General features: G+C 41.6%; 1 protein-coding gene across 6 annotated transcripts in view; it reads right to left on the bottom strand.

Annotated features, from left to right (window-relative positions):
* The window catches only part of PLCB1 (phospholipase C beta 1), a 374,969-nt gene that overhangs the window by 138,662 nt on the left and 215,751 nt on the right, over window positions 1-20,556 (bottom strand). For all 6 annotated transcript variants that reach the window (XR_014618326.1, XM_084284914.1, XM_084284915.1 and 3 more), the window contains 5 exons: window positions 17,115-17,194; window positions 12,729-12,782; window positions 12,045-12,120; window positions 5,505-5,605; window positions 3,926-4,092 (listed from right to left, as the gene is read on the bottom strand). Coding sequence is in view for 5 of the 6 variants with exons in the window: in XM_084284914.1 (XP_084141040.1) it covers window positions 3,926-4,092; window positions 5,505-5,605; window positions 12,045-12,120; window positions 12,729-12,782; window positions 17,115-17,194 (478 nt within the window). In the remaining variant the exon portion in view is untranslated. The remainder of the gene's footprint in view (window positions 1-3,925; window positions 4,093-5,504; window positions 5,606-12,044; window positions 12,121-12,728; window positions 12,783-17,114; window positions 17,195-20,556) is intronic.

The raw sequence follows: 20,556 nt of genomic DNA, 5'->3' as shown, positions 1-20,556 counted from the left end.
GTGGGATGTCAGAACACTGGATCGATCACTTAAATAATTAAATACAGAAATAATACAGAAATGAGCATGGAAGTGGTCAGACCTTCACCATTTATGTACATGCTTGTACCTAAGCATCTGCTGTTCTAATAATGAGTTAACCTGACACAAGATAATGAACAGAGCTGGTCAGAAAGACAGCTTATGGAAACAAAACAATATATCTGTGTGCAGGCATGTGTGCACAGATGTGCACACACTGAGCAGGTGCAAAGGTTCAAACTCTAGAGCAATCTGAAGAAAAAGGATTTAATTGGCATGAAGACTGGCAATTTATATCTCCTAACGCTTGCACCCAAGCCTTTAAAGTCTCTACCACCACAAAGTAACTTCAAATCACTCATTACTCTTGAGAAACGGTTTAAATCACAGCTTTCAAATTTCTTTATGGTATTTTCTTCTGTTCTGGACCTGTGTTTGTGATTTACTTTGAAAAGTAACTTTTCTGTGCCAGGAAAGAACAAATACATATACTATGCTGTCAGATCTTCTGGCTTGCTTCTTGAACCCAAACTCTGGAAAACTTGCTATTCCCTGCTCAAAAGTTCAATTATTTAATTGCATTGCTCTGGTACAACAATGATGAAATCATCCTTAGGCCACCCTTAACTCGGTTTCCCATGTTGCTGTTTATCATGTAGTTCTCTCACATCATTACCTCTGCCTTGTGTGCCTTGTTATGCTACTCACCTCTTCCCTACGCTATTCCTGTTCCTTGGTGTGCCCAATTAATCCCGAGGAGTGGTTTAGTTGGGACCCCTTCCAGCTCACTTAAAAACGCAGGAGCACAAAGGAGCATGTGGAAATGACCCTAAGCCCATCTCTCTTCATGGAGCTGCTGGGCCTTCCCTTCTGAGAGAACTATACTGGATAAAGGCTTCTGCTATCTTTCTACCTATTTTAGCTGCTGGTCCCACTACTGTAAGGTTTGTACCTGTTCTTACTATTTTAGTTGACAGTACTGGGGCCATTCCAAACATCTTGCTTCCACCCCCACCTCTCCACTGACCTTGGCCCCAGCAAATTAGGGGACTTTAGCAATACCACCACAAGAAATGTAGTGGCATATCTGAGCAGGAGAGGTAGGAACTTCAGGCTAACAAGTTCACAGCTATGTAATAGTGGACCACATCTAAGTACAGTTTGAACATCTTCAGGTCTACTGAAAATAACATCTCTGCTCAATGGTCCAAGCAAGTACAGTTTTAGTGGCAGGGAAAGCATCTCTGAAGTGTGTCACTTCAGTTTTCTATCCCTACCATTCAGCCTAAGAACAGTCCTTTATGACAGCAGAAAGTCTGAGTGACAAACCCTTTTACAAAACACTGTATTAAAAGGTTAAATGATTATTTTGAATATGCACTGTTATATTTTGGTGACATTTTGCAGACGTGCAGCGTTTGTTTGTAATTATTCCACAAGTGTAGGACTGAGCACACACCTACACTTCATTTAATATACTGTGAACTGCATTTCCAACTTGGAGCTGAAGTATAGAAAATATTGCGTCCCCATGTTGCTCCTGATCAACCATTTCCTTTAATTATGGAAGGGGCATAAGTAGCAGGACATGCTAGTTGCCACAGCTCACCTGACAGACAGGGTGCATATAAGGAGGTGGTATCTGCAGTGTGGAGGTGGCTGGCAGGTTGTGCCAGCTTTGTCAGAGTTTGCTGGGTGAGTTTGAAGAACTCAAAAAAGAAGTTAACTGTCTCTGGCCTGACTTTTCCTTTATAAAAACTCAGGCTTTTCTGTGAGAACTGATTTTGAAAGAGTAATATAAATCATACGCAGGAAGGGAAGCACCTAGCGAAGAACAGGTGCCTGTACCAATTGTGTGCACCAATGTAAATTAGGGTAAACTGGAAGAGTCCCACAGATCCTACTTGGAGGGTGTTGGCAAATACCATTGTAACACACTTCTTTGTGAGGCTCCTTTCATGCTCCCTCCTCATTGTTAGTCAGAAAGTGATTTCATTGTGACTTCAGCGTTCTGTTAGCACAACTCTTTCTAATAAATCCTTTATTTGGCTTATATGAAGTGCCAATATTTGAGTAATAAGAATGATCCTTTATGTACCAGATTTCCTTGTAGCTGAAGTGAAATAAGGTAAGCATATATTCTAATAGTTACATGGATGAGAGTGGAGGTCACAATGTGTTTTCATCTCCTCATGCTAGTATTCTCACTGACGTCAAAAGACAGACTCACATCAGCATGACAAAGAAGTAGGATTTAGCCCTCAATCAAAAATTCTGGGAACAACAACTTGTGTGAACTAGAGAAGAAAGAAGGCTTATGAAAAAAATTACAAGGGTTTTGCTTTGAGATAATGTTGACGGCTGTATCAAGAGATGCAAGTTGCCTTCAGGGAGCCAGCTAGAACCTGGGGAAGAGACAGATGAAATTTGCATTTCTGCCTGAGAGATTCTCTTAAGACCCTCTTCCAGGTCAGGTTTTGAGAGGTGAAATACCCGCAGTGTGTAAAAGGCTTGCAAGTATTTACAGAGCTCAGCTAATGAATTACCTGCCCCACCTCCTGCTCCCTCTGCTAATCACAGTAAATACCACATGCTGTTTCTGTGCAGACATGTATGTGTTTCCGTGCTAGTGTAAGGGGCAGCCTACAAACTATGCAGGGGACAGAGAGGGCTGAGAAAGCACTCAGGCGCAAGGTAAAGAACAGCCTCTCCTAGCTGCCTAAATCTGTGTTTCAGAGAAGTACAGACTTGGCAGTAAGGAGATCCTAGCCTGGGAGTGAATGAATCGCAGCCTGCCAATGGGAAGACAAGTAGGATCAGATGCAACACTTGAAGAAGGTTCAAGTACAAAGAGGGGGGATATTTAAAACAACTATTTAATTGTAACAGCAGCTTCTACCTCAAATGCAACAGCCTCTATGTAATTACTTTGGGCCAGAAGCTGCAGGCAACACTTATTGAACTTTTGCTTCTCACAGTAGAAGTGCAAGTTCTATTTATACCAGGCTACTGACAGGATCCTGCCTTGACAGTTTTATTTAACTGAGGATTCAAAGGCTTTGTCTCTTTGATGCTGTTTTGACCCTGATTCTTCAAAGGACAGAGGACATGGAGTTCAGGGTGCCCAGGAACTCTCAGCAAATACTTAGCAACTTAGAAGGATTGGTCTGAAGTCTCCAGACCAAAACATATATATTTTTGTGTCAGATCTACTTTTCAGGATACTCCCCCGCCCCTAAAATTTCTAAGGTATAAATGCATTAGAAGCTGAGGTAATCATTGGGGTATATGGATTGGAATAAAATAGGATGCAAACACAAATTCAATACTATTTTAAGACTGGCGGTGGTAACAAAATTCTCTCGCTGTTTTTGGCAAAATGCCCAGTTATGCCTTAGACAACAGTCAAGATTTTCAAAAGGGAATTTTCTGTGATTATGGCATGAAATGTACTCAGCTACTTTCACATCTTAGTTTGTATGCTACTTTATAAGAAAACAGAGGGCTAGACTTATTAGTTATTCAATGATAGAATTATCATCATCTTAGTTTCGATGCCACCAACTGTTTCTTTAAAATTTACATTTCATATGCCAGCAGATAGTCATCGTGACAGTAAGGTTTCTGCTGAAGTTTGCATACCAGAGCAACTGTTCTAAACTATCAATTGCACATACTGAAAAATAAATACCAAAACCAGCCCAACTTTCCTAAACTGATACCAACTAAATACATCTAAAACTTAACCACATGATGTCTGACAGGCTTGTATGATTCAAAAGCAGATAGTTGGAAATGCAATATGATTCTGAACCAAATCTTGCCTTACCGTGTACTACAGGGTAATTCATTCATTGTTTTAAATCAGAAACTGAGTACAGTGAGAACAGAAAAAAACACTGACCTTTCTTTGCTAGATTACTGTTGGGTTCGTATTTCTCAATCAGTTGTTGAACTTGCTCCTGTTTTAATGGCGGATAAAGGATTTCATTTAATCGCGGATCACGTTGCTTAAGGTTTATAAATTCCATCATTTGATCAACAGTAAGGTATGGTTTGCTCTTGGCACCACTAGGGAAAAATTAAAGCAAAAGCAAAGCAATTAAAATATGTTTCTTTGAAATCATGTTCAATGTTCTGTAATTTCTCAGGGAAACTGAAATAAAATTCAAATTATCATACAAAAACAAAAACAAACAAACAAAAAACCACACACAACAAAACAATGTCCCATTGAGTCTCCAAACTAATTTATTTTGTCAGCATGTAATGGCAAACATTCTTCATCAAACGTCTAGGATTAAGATTTTTAGAAGCATTCAGCATTAACATCAATGGCAAGAGTTAGAGCAATGCTAAAATCTTTTCATTCCTCTTGAATTCCTGGAACAAAGCAATTTAAGAAAATAAAAGAGAATACGATCTGGAATTCAACCCAGAGCTTGCTGCAAACACTCCACTGGCAGTCCTAGCCTAACTATTTGGTTTTAATGCTGGATAACAGCAGCCCGGACTTCATTATTCCAGTATTTGCTTGTTTTATAAACCTACAAAAAATGCTAAGCACTCTGCAAAGTAAATGAAAAGATGCCTATTTGGTGTTTGTAAAAAGAGCAGAATTTGGGTACATTTTGTACCCAGATGGAAATCCATGAAGGCTCCTAGCCAGGTGACGTGCTAAGGATTTTCTACAGCACTCAGAACTGGCCTAGTTCTACTCTGCAGGAAAGCAATGGGAAGTCGACCCCTAGGTTCAATGGGAGCTAACTAGGTCATGGCTGAGTTTCCTCTGAAACGTGAGAGGAAATAAGCACAAAAAAGAGTAAGTGAGCACGCTCATGTTGCAAAGATACAGTCACTAATTGCTTTGGTGATAACAGGATGTATTTTAGAAATTACTTTGTTTTCATATTGCTTCATGTTCTGACTCCACTGATCAGGCTCTGCTGAAACAGGGAAGCACAGTGACTTGCTATAAGGGCCAGAAGCACTGTGGAATGACGTGAGCTTTATAATTCATACATTCAGTTATAAGCTCAGTTGTAGCTGGTTGCTAATTTAATTACATGGTGGCAATTCCTGAAGTACAAATCCTATAAGTTACTACATTTTTTGCAACTCAATTAAGCTTTTGGGGGCAATTTTACATGTCTTCGTGCCTATTGCATGCTTTTATTGTTTATTACTCTTCTTCCTTTACTTTCATGGAAGACTAAACTATCCTCATTTATACTGCAAAATGAGACCTGGCAGTTCTGCTTGTCTAGGACCAGAGGAGTCAACTCTGGCCATCACAAATGGAAGCAAAAGCTCAGAACAAGAGGTAACCTTGATCCTAGGTTAAACAGCAGTCCTGCTTGACATTGAAATCTGTTCTTGGCAGTTGCTGCATGGTGCTGTAGTCTAAATAACCTACTTTGCCATCCCTAGCCCAGAAAATCAGTAGAGGAAAAAAAAAAAAAAAAAAAAAGTGTTTTTCTTACAACTCAGAAAAGATGTGGTCGATTTCAGGCCGAGGGCAGAGGTTGTTTAAGAACACTCTGTACACGTCGGGCGTGAAGTCGTCTTGAGGGATTGAATCATTCTGTGAAATGAAAAAAATAGTGAAAGAACCAAATGGCACTTTTATACGCTTCTTGTAAACAGATCACTCGCTACTGCCCTTCTTTTGATATCCTTCCTGCAACTTAGAGGAGCCCAGGCTTTGCAGAATAATACATTCCCCTGAATAACAGAGCAGCTTAAAGAGCACATCTTCAAAAACAAACAAAAAAGCATTCCTCATCTTTGTTTCCATAAGACAAAGTTCTCTCTTTCTTGGAGCACCCGTGAAGAAGAAAGAAAGGACACCTCCCCACATAACCACGTTATCTGCAGCACAAAATGAGCACAGCAGTCCTGAGGAAGCCGGTGACCTGGCCAGTGGTGCTGAGCCAGCATGCTTTGGCAAGGCAGTGCACAGTACTCATCTTTCCAAAGCTTTCACAGAACCAGAGAACAAACTGAGTCACCGAGTCATAATTAATACTCTTGTTCTCTGATAGTAGCAGAAATGTTTCCTCTTCCTTCCTGAAGATACACGTTTAAGATATCGCTGTGATGGGCAAGAGTCACGCACTGCAGCTTTTCCATACATCTTCCTCCAAACCACTGAGGGCAGCTGATTAGGCAATCAGATTGCTTTTACAGAAATTGATAAAAGTGGTTTTCTTTAGAAGAGATACCAGTATTTTTTCTGAAGTTTAGATCAATTTACATTCATTCTTGCTTCTAGATGATACTTTCACCATCCCCATTATACCTGGTGACTCGTCTCTGAAAAAAATAGAGTGACTATATTTAAGGTAGGGAATTTTTGGAACGGGTAAAGAAAGCAGTCCTTTGCACGAAACTCGGGAGTTTTCCCACTTGCAAATGCTGTCTTAAAGCTCTGCACTTTCTGCAGAAGACAGCATGGACTCCTTTGTTAGCAGGGCTGGAAAAAAATGAGGACCCCAAGGAAGGTGCAAGCTTCCCCAAGGAAGGTGCAGTTTTCTTGGTGCAGAACAGTAATGATGAGCCCACTGGTTCTGCATGTGCATCAATGCACCGAGAAAGGAGAACAGTACAGAAGCTAGTATTTTGTGCAGAGAAAACCTCATAAGGAAACAAGAAAATGAAAACACAAAAAACGCGGAATGCACATACAGAAAATCTGATTTTGAATTTCCTCCACGCGAGCTAACTTTATCAAAAGCTATGAAATGTCGTCTCTGGAATCACAAAGGAACCACGTGAGACGCTCAATGGCTCCAAATAATGCCTGAATCTGATGAACCAGAGGAGGAAAATTGTAATTTGGACTCAAAGCCGTTTGCTTTTAGATGCTGTTGAGCCAACTTGTATCAGGAGCAAGCTGCTGATGGAGGAAATCATTGCTTTTATTTACTCTGCCTGTTTAATGCAGTTGCCAAGGGAACCGGAAGTGTCAGTTCAAGCCTTTGGTAAAAGGAAGGGGATTTTGCAATATTTTTCCTGCTTTAAGTTAAAATAAACAAGTAAATAAACACCATGGTTGTCATTTTACCTCTCCTTTTGTCTGTGAAATCCACAGAGGCCCACATGGGTTTTGCACCATGCCCATCATTCAGCGTTTGTGTCTGTACGTGCAGACCGAGCCGGGCAGCTCCCTGCTCTCCCTCACCCTCCATTCCCCTCAGACCATCACTCCTTTCTTATTTTGGCAGACTACATCGGCTGCTGCTGTATCTGCTTAACCTAGCAGATCCTACCTGTATGGTCTTCTTCTACCTGACTCAGAAGAGCTGAGTGAGCATCTGCCCGGCTGCTGCCCAGAAGCTCAGCATAATGCACGTGCCATCACAGGCAGCGTGAGGATGGATAGCACCAAGAACCCCTGCTCAAGCCCATTTTGGGGACTTGTTCAAAAAAAAAAAAAAACACAACATGCTGCAAACTATTCTTCCTCCAAACAATCTTCCCGGGGCGAGCTGCAGTGTTTGCTCAGAGGACGCAAAATCCTGACTGGCTTTCTGTGCTGCAAAGAGTTTCATCTGGTGTCAGCTTGGAATTGCCTGCACACCTGTAACACTGACTTGTGTGCATGGGCACAACCTGTAAGCGGTGGTTCCACCAGCGCAGGATCCTGATCGAGGAGCAGGGACAACAGGTGCTAGCAGCAATGTCCTCAGCACCTAGATAGCATGCACCACGTTCAGCTTTTGGTGTTTCTCCAAACACTGGTACTTCTTCTTCACAAAAGGGAAAACCACCCAGGGATTCCCAGGTTACACTGCAACACCAAAGATCTTTCCCTGCATCACGTCATGAGAAATGGGGTTTTCTTGGTAACTTAGCTGCTAGAAGCAATCATTCCGGATCAGGGAAAACCCTTGTTTCCTTTCATGCTGTAATCACCAGGTACTGATGCACATTCACCTGGGACAGTTCAGGCAACTTCTTGTTCCACTCACCTCACACGTCCCTTGTTCAGGGCCCTACCTACTACTAGGTGGCATCTTCAAACCTTACTCAGCCAAAACAACCCTGTATGCTTTGTCATAAGATCAGCCTGCTGAGCCAGGTAGCTCACCATCAGCACAAATACTAAATCTGCTGCAAGGGTGGATGCAGAAGTTTACAGACTGAAGCTGGAGGATGGCAATAGCTCCTTTCAGGGAGAGCTGCGGGTGGCACAGAGCTGCCTGTGAAACTGCACCCGCTGTGCTTTGACCAGTTTGAGCTGTGGTGCTGAGTAGGACCACTGAGACTTGTGTATTACTACAGGCTGGCTTTTGTAAAACCTGGGCATTTCTTATTAAAGGTGGCACTTCAATACCCAGTGCACCTAGAATCACTGTTCAGCAGGCTACTGCTCCTCAGCCAGTGCTTCTCCTAAGGGCGTTTCTGTCATTGATTCTGTAATTACCACAGAATTACAGTATCCCGCTGACCTAGTATATATATTTTTTTCCTTTTCAGGGGATTTGAAGGTACTCAACAATGTAAAAATACACGTCTTTTCCGATAACCTGAGATCCAGGCTTTTATTTGTCAGTTCGATACAATTAAGAAAAACATACCTCAGTTTCCAAACACGTACCTACAAATACCTGTCTACAAAGGATAGACAATACAAGTCCTCAAGCATAAATACAGAGTACTTTAACGATTTATTATTTTCTACAGTAACATAACTAGTGGGCTACGAGACACAGAGATACAGAGGGGTGAGAAAAGCCTTGCTGTAAGCATTCGTCACCCCAGAAACAACTTCAGACAACTATATTTGGGTTCCAAAATCCTGCCTGCCAGAAAGGATTAAAATACGCTGCCCCTTCCCTCATCCTGGTCTGAGCCATCCACATCTCACTGGAACCACCCACACACCTTATGCGCCAATCTCTTTTTTGAGAGCAGTGAACGAATCACAAACTTTCTGTAACACATTAGAGCATCTCTCATCTCTGGCTTTGCAGAATATCGGTATTCAATTTTGCTTTGTGATTACGACTCTCTACTAATTTCAAGCACTGTTGATTTATGATTTGTCTGGTTACCCGCCTGCTTTTATAACACCTGTATCCATTCTATTTTATATTCGGCAGCACAACTAATTCAGATTATTTGCACAGATAGGACTCAACAGCTGGTTGTTTTATTTTGTGTAAACAGTCAAGCTCACTGGTGCTTTATCGTGAACCTCTACATTAACTGGAGTGCAGAAACCATTCTACAGAGCCAGAAATGACTAAAATAAAGCTCTTCAAATGCCATTTAAAGCACCTTTGACTAAAATGAAAACAAACAAACAAACAAAAAGCCCACAGCCAGCCCACCACACCCAAAAGGAAAAACAAATCAAAACAAAACAAAACCTTCCCAAGGTTTAAAAAACCGTGGAGGCCAATCTACAAATCGGATGCCAAACTCAGAAACCTCACTAGCATTTTTTAAAACATCATTTTCCTATTTATTTAAACATTCCTCTGCTTTCAGATCTGCTAGACAACAAATGCTTCGGGAAATCTGATCACACAAGGCTCGGTCCTGCAACACTCTGCACATGCCAGGTCCAATCCATAAATAAATAAACCCAAGTTTTGCAAATATGTTTGACGTGAAGTCCGTAATTCATCCCACTGCATCGTACCCGACTGCTTGCTGAATCAGGGACAGAGTGCTCAGCACTTCAGAGAATCAACCCCTTGTTAAGGTTCCTAAATCTGAAATAAAGATTAGGCCCTCTGGGAAGCCTGTCTCTGCTACAGCAGAATGAAGGCAGTCTTCCAAGCAATGAGATTTCTTCCTCCTCTTCCACTAAATTCAGTGCCTATATGTTGCCCCACAAGACAACGTGTCTTGTCTCCTGGCAAGCCTATATATGAGGAGTTTGCTAAAGAGAGGGGCTAGCGGATGCTGAAGTTTGTACCGTCACAGACAAGTCCATGCAGTGACACAAATCCACCAGCAGTGCAGCTCAGGCTGCCCCATGCTCAGGTCATCACATAAGGTACATGAGGGACTGTCCCAGCCCTGAAGCTATGAAGCAGGAAGACGTGGGACTACCAAGTGATGACTTGGCATCCTCTTAGCCATGACTGTGAATTTAATTCTGTGTTTTAGGGTCATCCAGAGGTTCTTAAAGGTGGAGTAAAACATCATGTGAAACTCATGGCCAACAATCCTCACATCTTTCTAAGGAACGAGAGATATGTTTTTTTATAGCAAAAGCAGAGGGAGAATCTTTAGAGTGATCTTCACGAGGTATGAATCCAAAAAGATGTGTAACAAACCAAGCTGTTAATTTTCTTGAGAGACTTTCATGAATACTCTGAAAAATCCTGTATGATTTTACTGAAGAAGACCTTATATTCACATCTTGCATGCTGCTGGAGTCCTGTGCTCTTCAAGTGTTTACAGGAATGACAGTTGTCCCATAGTGTAATGGGGTAGAAAAGCAAGAAAATGAAGCTACGAATTTTATCTGTTCAAATAAAGAGGAACACAAAAGAAAAGAACTGAAGTTGAAGTACTGGTTTTCTTCTAATCCATTACCTTTAGGAGATTCAGAGATTCATTCTTTTCAAGCACTAAGCTTCTAAAATATTTTTTCCAAGATGATCAACACAGTTTTCTTTGTTGCGTGAAGCTTGTTTCTCTTTTGTCCCAACCAAAGAAAGGATCTACTTTATACTATGAATAAATTTTCATGATGGTATCCCAGCAACAAGTATCCAGCAATGTCTATGTAAAACTGACTCTATTAAATAAACAGCAGAAAAAGGTTGCAGGCTTTTTTGAGGATTCCAATGATGTTTGGATTTTTTTTTGCATTGGAAAATAAGACATTATTTATCTTTACCAACATCAATAGAAATAATAAATCAACTGATTTAAAAAGCAACACTTCACTGTTTTTTTTTTTTCTTTTGCATATCTTATTAAAATTTGTTTGCTACCAATTAAATGAAAACCCATCTCTAAAATAAATCTTTTCACGTTTCTAACCTCACAACATTTTTAACCAGTCAAGCACCTATTTTACGTGCTAATACTTAAAGAACCTTCCTTCAGCTAAGATTGTTATAATCTTTTATGTTACATGGAATAAAGCTCTGAAACCTGTGAAGGAAGGTCTTGGTGGAAAGTAGCATCAGAGGCTTGGCTTGTGAAGATTTTGCACCACAACTCTTCTGGAGCGGTAGGAATTGGCTTTATTAAGAAGCCTTTGGGGAAACAAAGGTTGAATGAACATCACAGCACAGAGCTTTCTGCAACAGTGAGAGATTAGGTGATGCAGGTTCTCCTCTGCTACAGACTGGTTCTGCTCCATCTCTTTGACCTCTTTTATTATCCTGCAAGAAGCGTATTTGGAGGAGAATCTCCACCTGAGAGGAATTGTCTTCACTACAGTGTTGACCAAAATTACCCACTTGATTTCACTCTGCTTGAAAGGGCTTTCCTGAGCCTGAATTACCAACCTGCAAATGTTCCTGGTTGAGCAGGGCCCCTGGATGAGCAGCATACAACGGCCTCATCCCCACAGGATTAACAGCTTTGACACACTACCAGTTCACCATTTTTTTCATGCACCTTTTAGACAGGCTACAATGAGTTTAAATGGTCTCTTTTGTGAGAAAGAAACAGATTACAGCATTAGCTTCATGTCAAACCAATACCGCTCTGAAACTGTGCCTGGAAAACTGTGTACTAGTTACGGACTCTGAAAATATTCTCATAGGATTTCTCCAGGGCAGATCACATGACCCCCTGCCCTTTCCTTTAATCTATTTGTACTTCTTCAAGGCACTCCTGCTCCCTATACAATTTCAAATCAAAGAAACTCCAATTTGCAGTAACCTCTATGTGGGAAAGATAGACCTGCTGCTGAGGACCCATCCAGGAGCAAATCCAACACAGCACGATCAGCCTTGGACAAATCGTACTCAACCCAACAGAGAGTAAATACCACTGAATACAAGCAATACTTCATCAGGGCAGGAATAAATTCAGATGCTTACCCTGGAAGATGGAAGATTACAAGCTTCTAATGCGGTCTCTACCCGTTTTCTGTCAGCAGAAAACAAGCGGTATATACTGCAAAATGAGAACAAACCAGAGTGAATTGGCTTAAAGACATGCCTTGTTGGCCCATATGGCTTAAAGATTAGATATTGCTTCCCAGTTTATCACATCGTTAGCTATTTATTTCCATTTGCTGGATGCTAAATAACACAAGTGAGATTAATGGTGCCCACAATGAGTTTAATTCTACATCACACAAGGCCCTGTTATAGCAGACAGTTATTTAAGACAGTCACCACTGCTCTCTTCATCACATTACCTCAGTGATGTACAATTTGAGTATATTTATTCTCACAATATGTTTCAGAGCTAAAAAAAATAAAAATGTTTGTATTGGTCGTGGTGATGTTTTTTTTTTTTGTGTTTGTTTGTTTTCTTTTTTGTTTTTTACATTATACACAAGTGGAACAAGAACAGATAGGCTCAAGATAACAAGAGTAATCTAGGGCCAAAGGGTATTTAAACAGAGACATCCTGAGAATCATTGGGTACTCTTTCCTTGGGGTACACCACAGATCACAAAATGATTATTCTAGACACAGGGATCACATGTTCATCCCAAATGATTTTTCATACTCAAAGTCAAAAGAGACTACACAGTAAGAAAGTGGAACACTTACTTCTTCAGAGGAATGCGCCCTTCTGGTGTCACCTGCAGCTTAAGTTTTGTGTAACTGTGGAGAGAAAAGCATCTTGTTTTACTTTTACAGCATCTTCAAGTGTCTCTCCACCAACTTTATAGCCCAATGCTATTGCTCTTATCATGTGATAGGTTCCACCCAAGCCTTTTGCCCAATATGAAAATCCATTGGGATACCATTAATAAGTACCTTTTCCATCAACAGTAATGCACCCGTACTGTCAAATAACGTGTCTTCCAACGGGACACTGCAAATACCATTAACACACAATTTTACCATCCTTCCAAACTCATCGCCCAAGCTGCCAGCCACTCGAGACTTTTGCTGAAGGAGCCTTCTTCCTTTCAGCTAGGTCCAGTGCAAGCATAAACAAGCTTTCAGCTTTACCACCTTCAAATCCACACACTGCTAGGAAATCCTCACTGGGATGAATGGCAGTTTCGCTTTTGCATTTTATCTTGCTATTATTCCCAGCTATTTTTCTGCCTTTCTGCAGCATGAACAAAAGCATGTTCTTTGCTGGTAGCTGAATATAGGCATGCAGGGTACACCATCGAAGCAAGATACTCAAGTTAAGGTTATGGATAAGCATGTGTCAAGGACACACTGTCTCCCTCTAGCTTGCTAATATCTGTTTATCTGTTTGCCTGTCCCCAGTGTCCTTTCAGTGAGGCTCACAGGCTATACAACTTGACTGGAAAGGTGGCCGTACTTCTCTTCTAGAGGCTGAAATTGTGCCTGGATGTTGCACACAAATATCCCTGCCTCCCTAAGACATCCCCACTACACAGCTTTTAGGGTTTTTCTGTTTGACCCTAAACGTTGACACTCCTCAGCTGAAAGGAAGTCAAATTGCTGGCAACTGAAATGTCTCTGCACCAGTAAGAGTATATTTAGCAGCCCTGGGCAAGCCCACGACATTTCTAATCTGAAACAATATAAAAATTACATGCTGAAACCATCTACAGGCAGGCAATTATACAGCTTTTGAACTGAGTATTTAAAGCATCTCAGTATCTCAGGACCTGTGACTTCTCTCACATGCTCATTAAGGCAGCGGGATGAGGATGTATCTTTCTTTGTTCAAATCCTTCCACTAGCTGATTCAATGCCTACTGAAAGAGGAGTCATGCAGTAGCTGTGAGCAGCTAATGGGAAGCAGTTGGGCCTACAGTGATCATCTGATGCTTCTCCTGGGATGTGAGGACTACTGGTAACCAGCACAACGCTCACCAGCAGCAGCCAGCTGTAGTGGGTTTATGTGACAAAGTTTTGCTAATGGGGGGCCTTTGGTAAGCCTGGCTTCTGTGAGAAGAATCCAGAAGCTGCCCCATGTTAGATAAGGGGCCTGCTGCTGGCCTGAGCCAAGCCTATAAGTGATGCTGTAAGACACCAGGATCAGTGAAGAAGGAGGGGGAGGAAATGGTCCAGATGCTGGAGCATCAGCAGTTCCCCTGCGGCCTGTGCAGGGAGAGGCCCCTGGTGGAGCAGGCTGTCCCCCTGCAGCCCATGGGTCCCACACGGAGCAGATCTCCATGCTGCAGCCCCCCCATGGGTGGAGGAGCCCCCGGTGGAGCAGGTGGATGTAGCCTGGAGGGGGCTGCGGCCCATGGAGAGCCGCCGCAGGAGCAGGCCCCGGGCCGGAGCTGCAGCCCGTGGAGAGGAGCCCACGCAGGAGCAGGGGGTCTGGGGGGAGCCCACCCATGGAGGACCCATGCTGGAGCAGTTTGCTCCTGGGGAATTGACCCCATGGTACGGAGCCGTGTGGGAGCAGCTCTTGAAGAGCTGCTGCCTGTGGGCAGCCCCTGCAGGCTCAGTTCAGGAAGGATGGCATCCTGTCATGATAACTGGTGAGGAATCACCCTGTCCTTATCTCAACCCTTGAGCCCTTTGCATCATATTTTCTCCCCCTTTACCTTTGAGGAGGGGGAGTGAGAGAGCATTTGTGGTGGAGCTCAGCTGTCCAGCTTGGTAAAACCACCACGCCAGCAAAGCACACATTTTGAGTGCTTTGGCTCTTCTACTAGAATATAATTAAAGCTATAAATGAGTTTTGCAGTAACACAATCTGAAGAAAAATGTGGCTACGCTGAAGTATTTCAGAGAATTTATTTATTTATTTTTTCACTTTACCCACTGGCCTACCAAAGGAAAAACAGCACGCTTCTAATAAACTTTCTTTTTTTTTTTTTTTTCCCAACTGAAAATTCCACTAGCATCCACTTCAAAAACAAAATGCGTATTAACATCCCTAACAAGTGTAGGAACATTTCCATAAATCCTTGTGTCCTCATACACATCTTCTGGAAACCGAAATATCCTGTGCTACTATATCACCAAACAAAAATACTACCCACGCCAGTCTCCCAGCAATGAGCTAGATTTAAAAATAAATTAAAAAAAAAAAAAAAGTCACAATGATTAGTTAAAATAGTTTCTTTCTTCTGCTTTTGAAACTTCTGAGCACATTCTGGTCAAATGTAATGTTTTCCTCTGTAATCAAGAAAGCTATAACTAAAATAAAATGAAGAAATAAGAGTTTAACTGAAGTTTAAAATCCTATAGACATGTGTCAGAAGCCAGTAAAACCCCACCACTACTGGCCACCTTCTTCCCCCCAGATTCTTTGTCATACATGCAACACTATTTCTTTCCCTGCAGCCATCTGGGGAAATTGAATGTTATTCCTGTTAAGAGGCCTGCTAAGAGGTACTCCGATTAGTAGCAGCTAAACAGACTCATTTCAGTAGCGTACTGCTGACTTCAGTGGTGACAAACTTTGGATGCAATACTGGACCAAAGTTCCCACAACAAAGCCATCCTGTGCTTCCTATTGCACTGCTCAGTACTTCAGTACTAATGTACTGAAAGAAGTTTAGTTGTAACCTAACACAAAATTATACTGCAGGATTACAACACAGGAATATGCACTTTACAACCAAAATGGTGTTTTTTATTAATCACATCCTTCCAAATTAACCTGTTTTTCTCATATGACTAAAGCACGGGGAAGCTGCTCAATCTGTTTATTATTGGACTTCCAATACTGCAAGTGAGTGAATGCCACAAAGAAAAGTGTCTAATTCTGCTCTAATGCAGTTTGTTTTTCTGTTTCAACAAAAGGGTACTGATAGGATTACAACCAATCCTTTGCTCAGTACAGTAATTATAACAGGGAAATAGTTTTCATCTTCAAAGTCAAATATTTCTTAAGTGACTCTGATTTGGCATATGTGCTAAGGACCCTGGAAAACCAACAGTTCCCAAGTGATTTATTAATTAGTGGAAAAAAAGACACAATAACATGCTTGCCTGCTACTGAATTGACGCAAGTGTCCAGTGACTTAATTTAATTAATATTGCTTGAATAATTATAGAAAAATGTCTCCAAACACTGTGTGACAACATGCTCCTCCTTTGAATGTCACAGGAAAGTGCACATAAACCACAGCCTCAAACGTCCCTGTTACACACCTGTCAAAGTCCACTGGTCACCCAGGAGTTTGAGTGGTAAGGAAATAGGAATATCCAATCAGCCCTGTAACTAAAAGCCTAAAATGCAGGTGGGTTAACTTGCTTCTGGGATGGAGACAACTTTTAGGAACCTAATCCCCTACTTGGTATTTAGATGGACTGAGCCTCTGTCTGGGAGCAGGAATTAGGTGTTGTTTGGGGGAAACAAAAAGCTGAACTTAACCAGTCAACTTGTAGGCTAGGAATGGTATGCCTTCTTTTTTAGAACCCCAAAAGTCCAGCAAATACCCCAGTTAACTGCCATCATTATCTGGTAGGCTTTGTCGTGCTGCTTTCAACCCTATCATTTAAGCAAAGCTATCTCAGCATGTGTATTTATCATCCATTTGAGACTTGCTAACCTCAGGTTTAGTTCTCTTTCCTTTCTGAAGTGTGTTTTTACAACCCAGATGTGCTCATGAACAGATTCTGTGCTTTGCTGAAACCAAATCAGAAGTTGCACACCATGCAAACCAATCTAAAAGCACGCTGAAATCAGAGAGATTAGAAAGAAAAATAAACCAGAAGCAAAATAGTATTTGATTTTAAATGGAGAGCTTCGGACTACAGCTGAAGTTACTCCTTTTGTATACAAAGGGAAGATGGCATTGAGTACTGTGGGGTTTTTTTGCTATGACTTAATAGTTAGCAAGAAGAACGCTAACAAGATGTTTTTAAAATGATGTTTAGATAACAGGCTTTTTAAAGCAATGAGAAAGGACAGGCTATGTTTACAATAGTGACAACTCATCAAAGCAGAGACAATAGATGACAATGTGACTAACAAGAAAAAAGGAAAATGACGCAGATAAAAGAGCAACACCCACAGCATTAAATACTGTGGCCACTTACGCTTTTTCCAGAAACGCGTCCCTTGACATGTTCTGTGCCAACAGATTTGTTGCCAAACTGAACACTTCATCTGACCATTCCTATAGAGACAAAATTTGATTAAATGAGGCTTAATTTAGATGTTTACTTACACAATGCAAATATTTTTGAAAAAGACAGTTAGCAATGAGTGCCTAATTAGTCTGAACTTGATTTTTGCAATTATAGCATCCCTCCCTGTCTATTGGACCTGACTTTCTCATTCTGCAAAAAATGAAGACTGTTACAAATATTTTTTAAAGATACTTTATTCGACTATATTGGAAAAAAGAAAAAAATCACATGGATAAATACCTAACATAAAGCGTATTCAAGCGTCAGGGATGTGCAACATAAATGCCACAGAAAAATATGTTTTCTTGCACGTTGGATACTACTCTGGTTGACACACTGAGGATTAAAAAAAAAGAGCTTCTGTGTCACCATCCCTGTAAAGCAAAGCTGTAATGAATTTAGATCTGTGTGAAGCTAGACAAACCTGACAGTGTGGGATATAGACCGTATCGTAATACGTCTCTCACTGCAATGTCTCTCCTCATGGGTTTGTTATGAGAGCCTCTGCATCTCTCCCTCCACAGATCGTGAAACAATTCAGACAATGAATATCACACCTTATCTTTTATAGTAGATACTGAATTAAGAACCTTAAGTACAAACTCCATCTGAGATGTTATCAGCCAACACGAGCAACACACTTACGAACAAACTAGGAGAAACGTATAGGAATAAATTTAAGTTGTTCCAATACAGTGGGAAGAAGGTACAACTCCAGTCAGAAAAACTCCTTGTCCCCCTATAATACACACCAGTACCTCACGCTGAGATCGTATTCCTCACTAAGATGTTTTCCTCTCTGGCTGTAGGGAAGAACTGTCCTCTCTGCTCACAGGATGCCTCCCCTCGCCTGCAAGCACTGCTCTTCCCACGGCACTCTTATTTTTCCTCTCTCTTTTCCCCCCATTTTTTTCTCATTCCTAAGCATGTTCCTGAAGTCCTTCCATGAGATCCCAGTCCTTTCCTGGGTTCCCAGCAAGGCTGATCCACGGCTGACCTTAAGTTCAGCCTCTCTCAGCTCGTGCTGTCATCTCTTCCCCTGCAGGTCTCTCTGGCAGCCTTTCCTTGACAACCTCAGCGCATTTTTCCTTGCTAACTTAGTGCTTATTTACACTCTGTAATTGCAATGCCTTTTAATCACAAATGTGGTTTTGGACAGGCTTTGTTTTCCTCTTTAAAGAAAAGAAATAAAAATAAACAATGCCTTTGCAAACAAAGTGATTTTTTTACTTGAAGTTTTCTGAATTTTCTTTGAAATTAAAATTGAGTTTCCTTTCAAATCAGTCCAGATCCAGAACATCCATGACCACACACCCTCATAGATGCATTTGCTCTCCTCAGCTCTTTTTTTTTGAGAAAAAATATGGAAAAGGGAATTTCATTCTGACAAAAATAGACGATGATGAAAAGCATCATTAGCTTCCACTGAAACAAATATTGATGTCTCACACTGGAGCTTACCAACTTGTTTTACCTAAACAAGTCCTACGAGGAGCAGCTGAGGGAGCTGGGCTTGTTCAGCCTGGAGAAGAGGAGGCTCAGGGGTGACCTTATCGCTCTCTATAGGTACCTCAAGGGAGGCTGTAGCGAGGTGGGGGTTGGTCTGTTCTCCCACGTGCCTGGTGGCAGGACGAGGGGGAATGGGCTTAAGTTGCGCCAGGGGAGTTTTAGGTTGGATCTTAGGAAGAACTTCTTTACCGAAAGGGTTGCGAGGCATTGGAACAGGCTGCCCAGGGAAGTGGTGGAGTCACCATCCCTGGAGGTCTTCAAAAGACGTTTAGATGTAGAGCTTAGGGATATGGTTTAGTGGGGACTGCTAGCGTTAGGTCAGAGGTTGGACTCGATGATCTTGAGGTCTCTTCCAACCTAGAAATTCTGTGATTCTGTGATTCTGTGATTCTGTGATTCTGTGATTCTGTGAAAAAGCCCCAAGTTTCTGTGTGATAAGGTGATCAATTCAAGACAGGTTAAGAAGACAGCATTTTTTATATTTTTCTTTAAGATTTAAGATTTTCTTTAAGAGTTAAGATTTGTTCCTGAACTTATCAGACATCGTGTCTGAAAGCAATCTCACACAGTTGCTCCCAGGGAGGAAGAGATAAGGCTACCTGTAATCCTACCTCCACGTGGACCTTTGATAACCTGAAACTACAAGATCCATAAGTCCACACAATTTACAAACTCGCACCTACGACAACATGTCTTCTGATAGAGAATCCGGGCAGAGAAGCCTGCCTCCCTCACAAGCAGACGTGTTGTTTGGGAGTTAAACAATTGCTGCTGAGATATTTTTTCCCTGCACATCTCGTGACTGCTTCCATTTTTATTTTTACTTGCTTTTCCCTTCTCAGGCCTATTTTTTTTTTTTTTTTAAGAAAAAAACACAACAAAACACAGGGGTGTGAGAAAGAACAAGAAAAGAGACGGCTTCTTTAGCAGCATGACTGCTCTTCTGTGACTCTTGGAACAGAAAGCGTATTAAGTGCAGAATCCTTTTTTCTTCTTGGCAACTCATTTTTCCAGGCTCAAAATAGGCTCATCTTGTAAACACTTCTTTGTTTGGGCACTAATAATAGCAGTTAAAACTTCTCCCTGTGACACTAACGGCTGCAAAGATGAATGGCAACATAAAATATTATTCAGAAATTTAACATAGGTTGGCTTTTTACAATACTTATAGACTTTGTTTTGATCTCACTGATTCTGCTTGGCTTAAAACTGAGTATTTTATAGAAAATAGATCGATGGCACTTTAGGAGTATCCCACCCTCCAGCTCTTCCTTCCCTTTGTCCAAGCACTTGTTCACAGGAATTTAAGGGGAACTCACAGTTATTATCTGCCTGTCATGACCATTATTTATATCAACAGTCTTGCCATGTTCCTTCGCTAGCTTTTCCTGGCTCTTCAAGCAATTGCAGCGCCCTTGCCAAATATTCTAAGGGCTACTGACAGGCTGAGCCATTTCTAACGATACAGGTGCCAAGTCACCAAGTAAAAAGCAGTATTTGCTCATTGCCTCTCGCATTTGTAGGGTCTTCATTCCAGCCACCACAAAGCAGCAGCCGAAAAGCCAAGATCAGAAAACATGCCAAGGATCACGTCATCTTCCCGGTCGTCGGTCTGAACCCTCAGCAGGAGGGGAAACAACAGCCCTGAGCATAGATCCAAAGAAATAAAGGAGATGCTTTTGACTGACTTTGATGGGCTTGCACCAAGCTGTGAGCCAAGATGCGTCTCGCCGCTTTAGCTACCAAATGGTTCCGTTTCCTTGGTTTTGCTGCATGGTATAGAGCGAAGCCTGCCCTCCAACTCCATGCATAATGCACTGTGCAGCTTCCTTCACCAGCA

This window comes from Netta rufina, assembly GCF_964035555.1.
Source record: "Netta rufina genome assembly, chromosome: 3".
NCBI lineage: Eukaryota > Metazoa > Chordata > Aves > Anseriformes > Anatidae > Netta > Netta rufina.
This window is presented reverse-complemented; position numbering and strand designations above follow the sequence as displayed.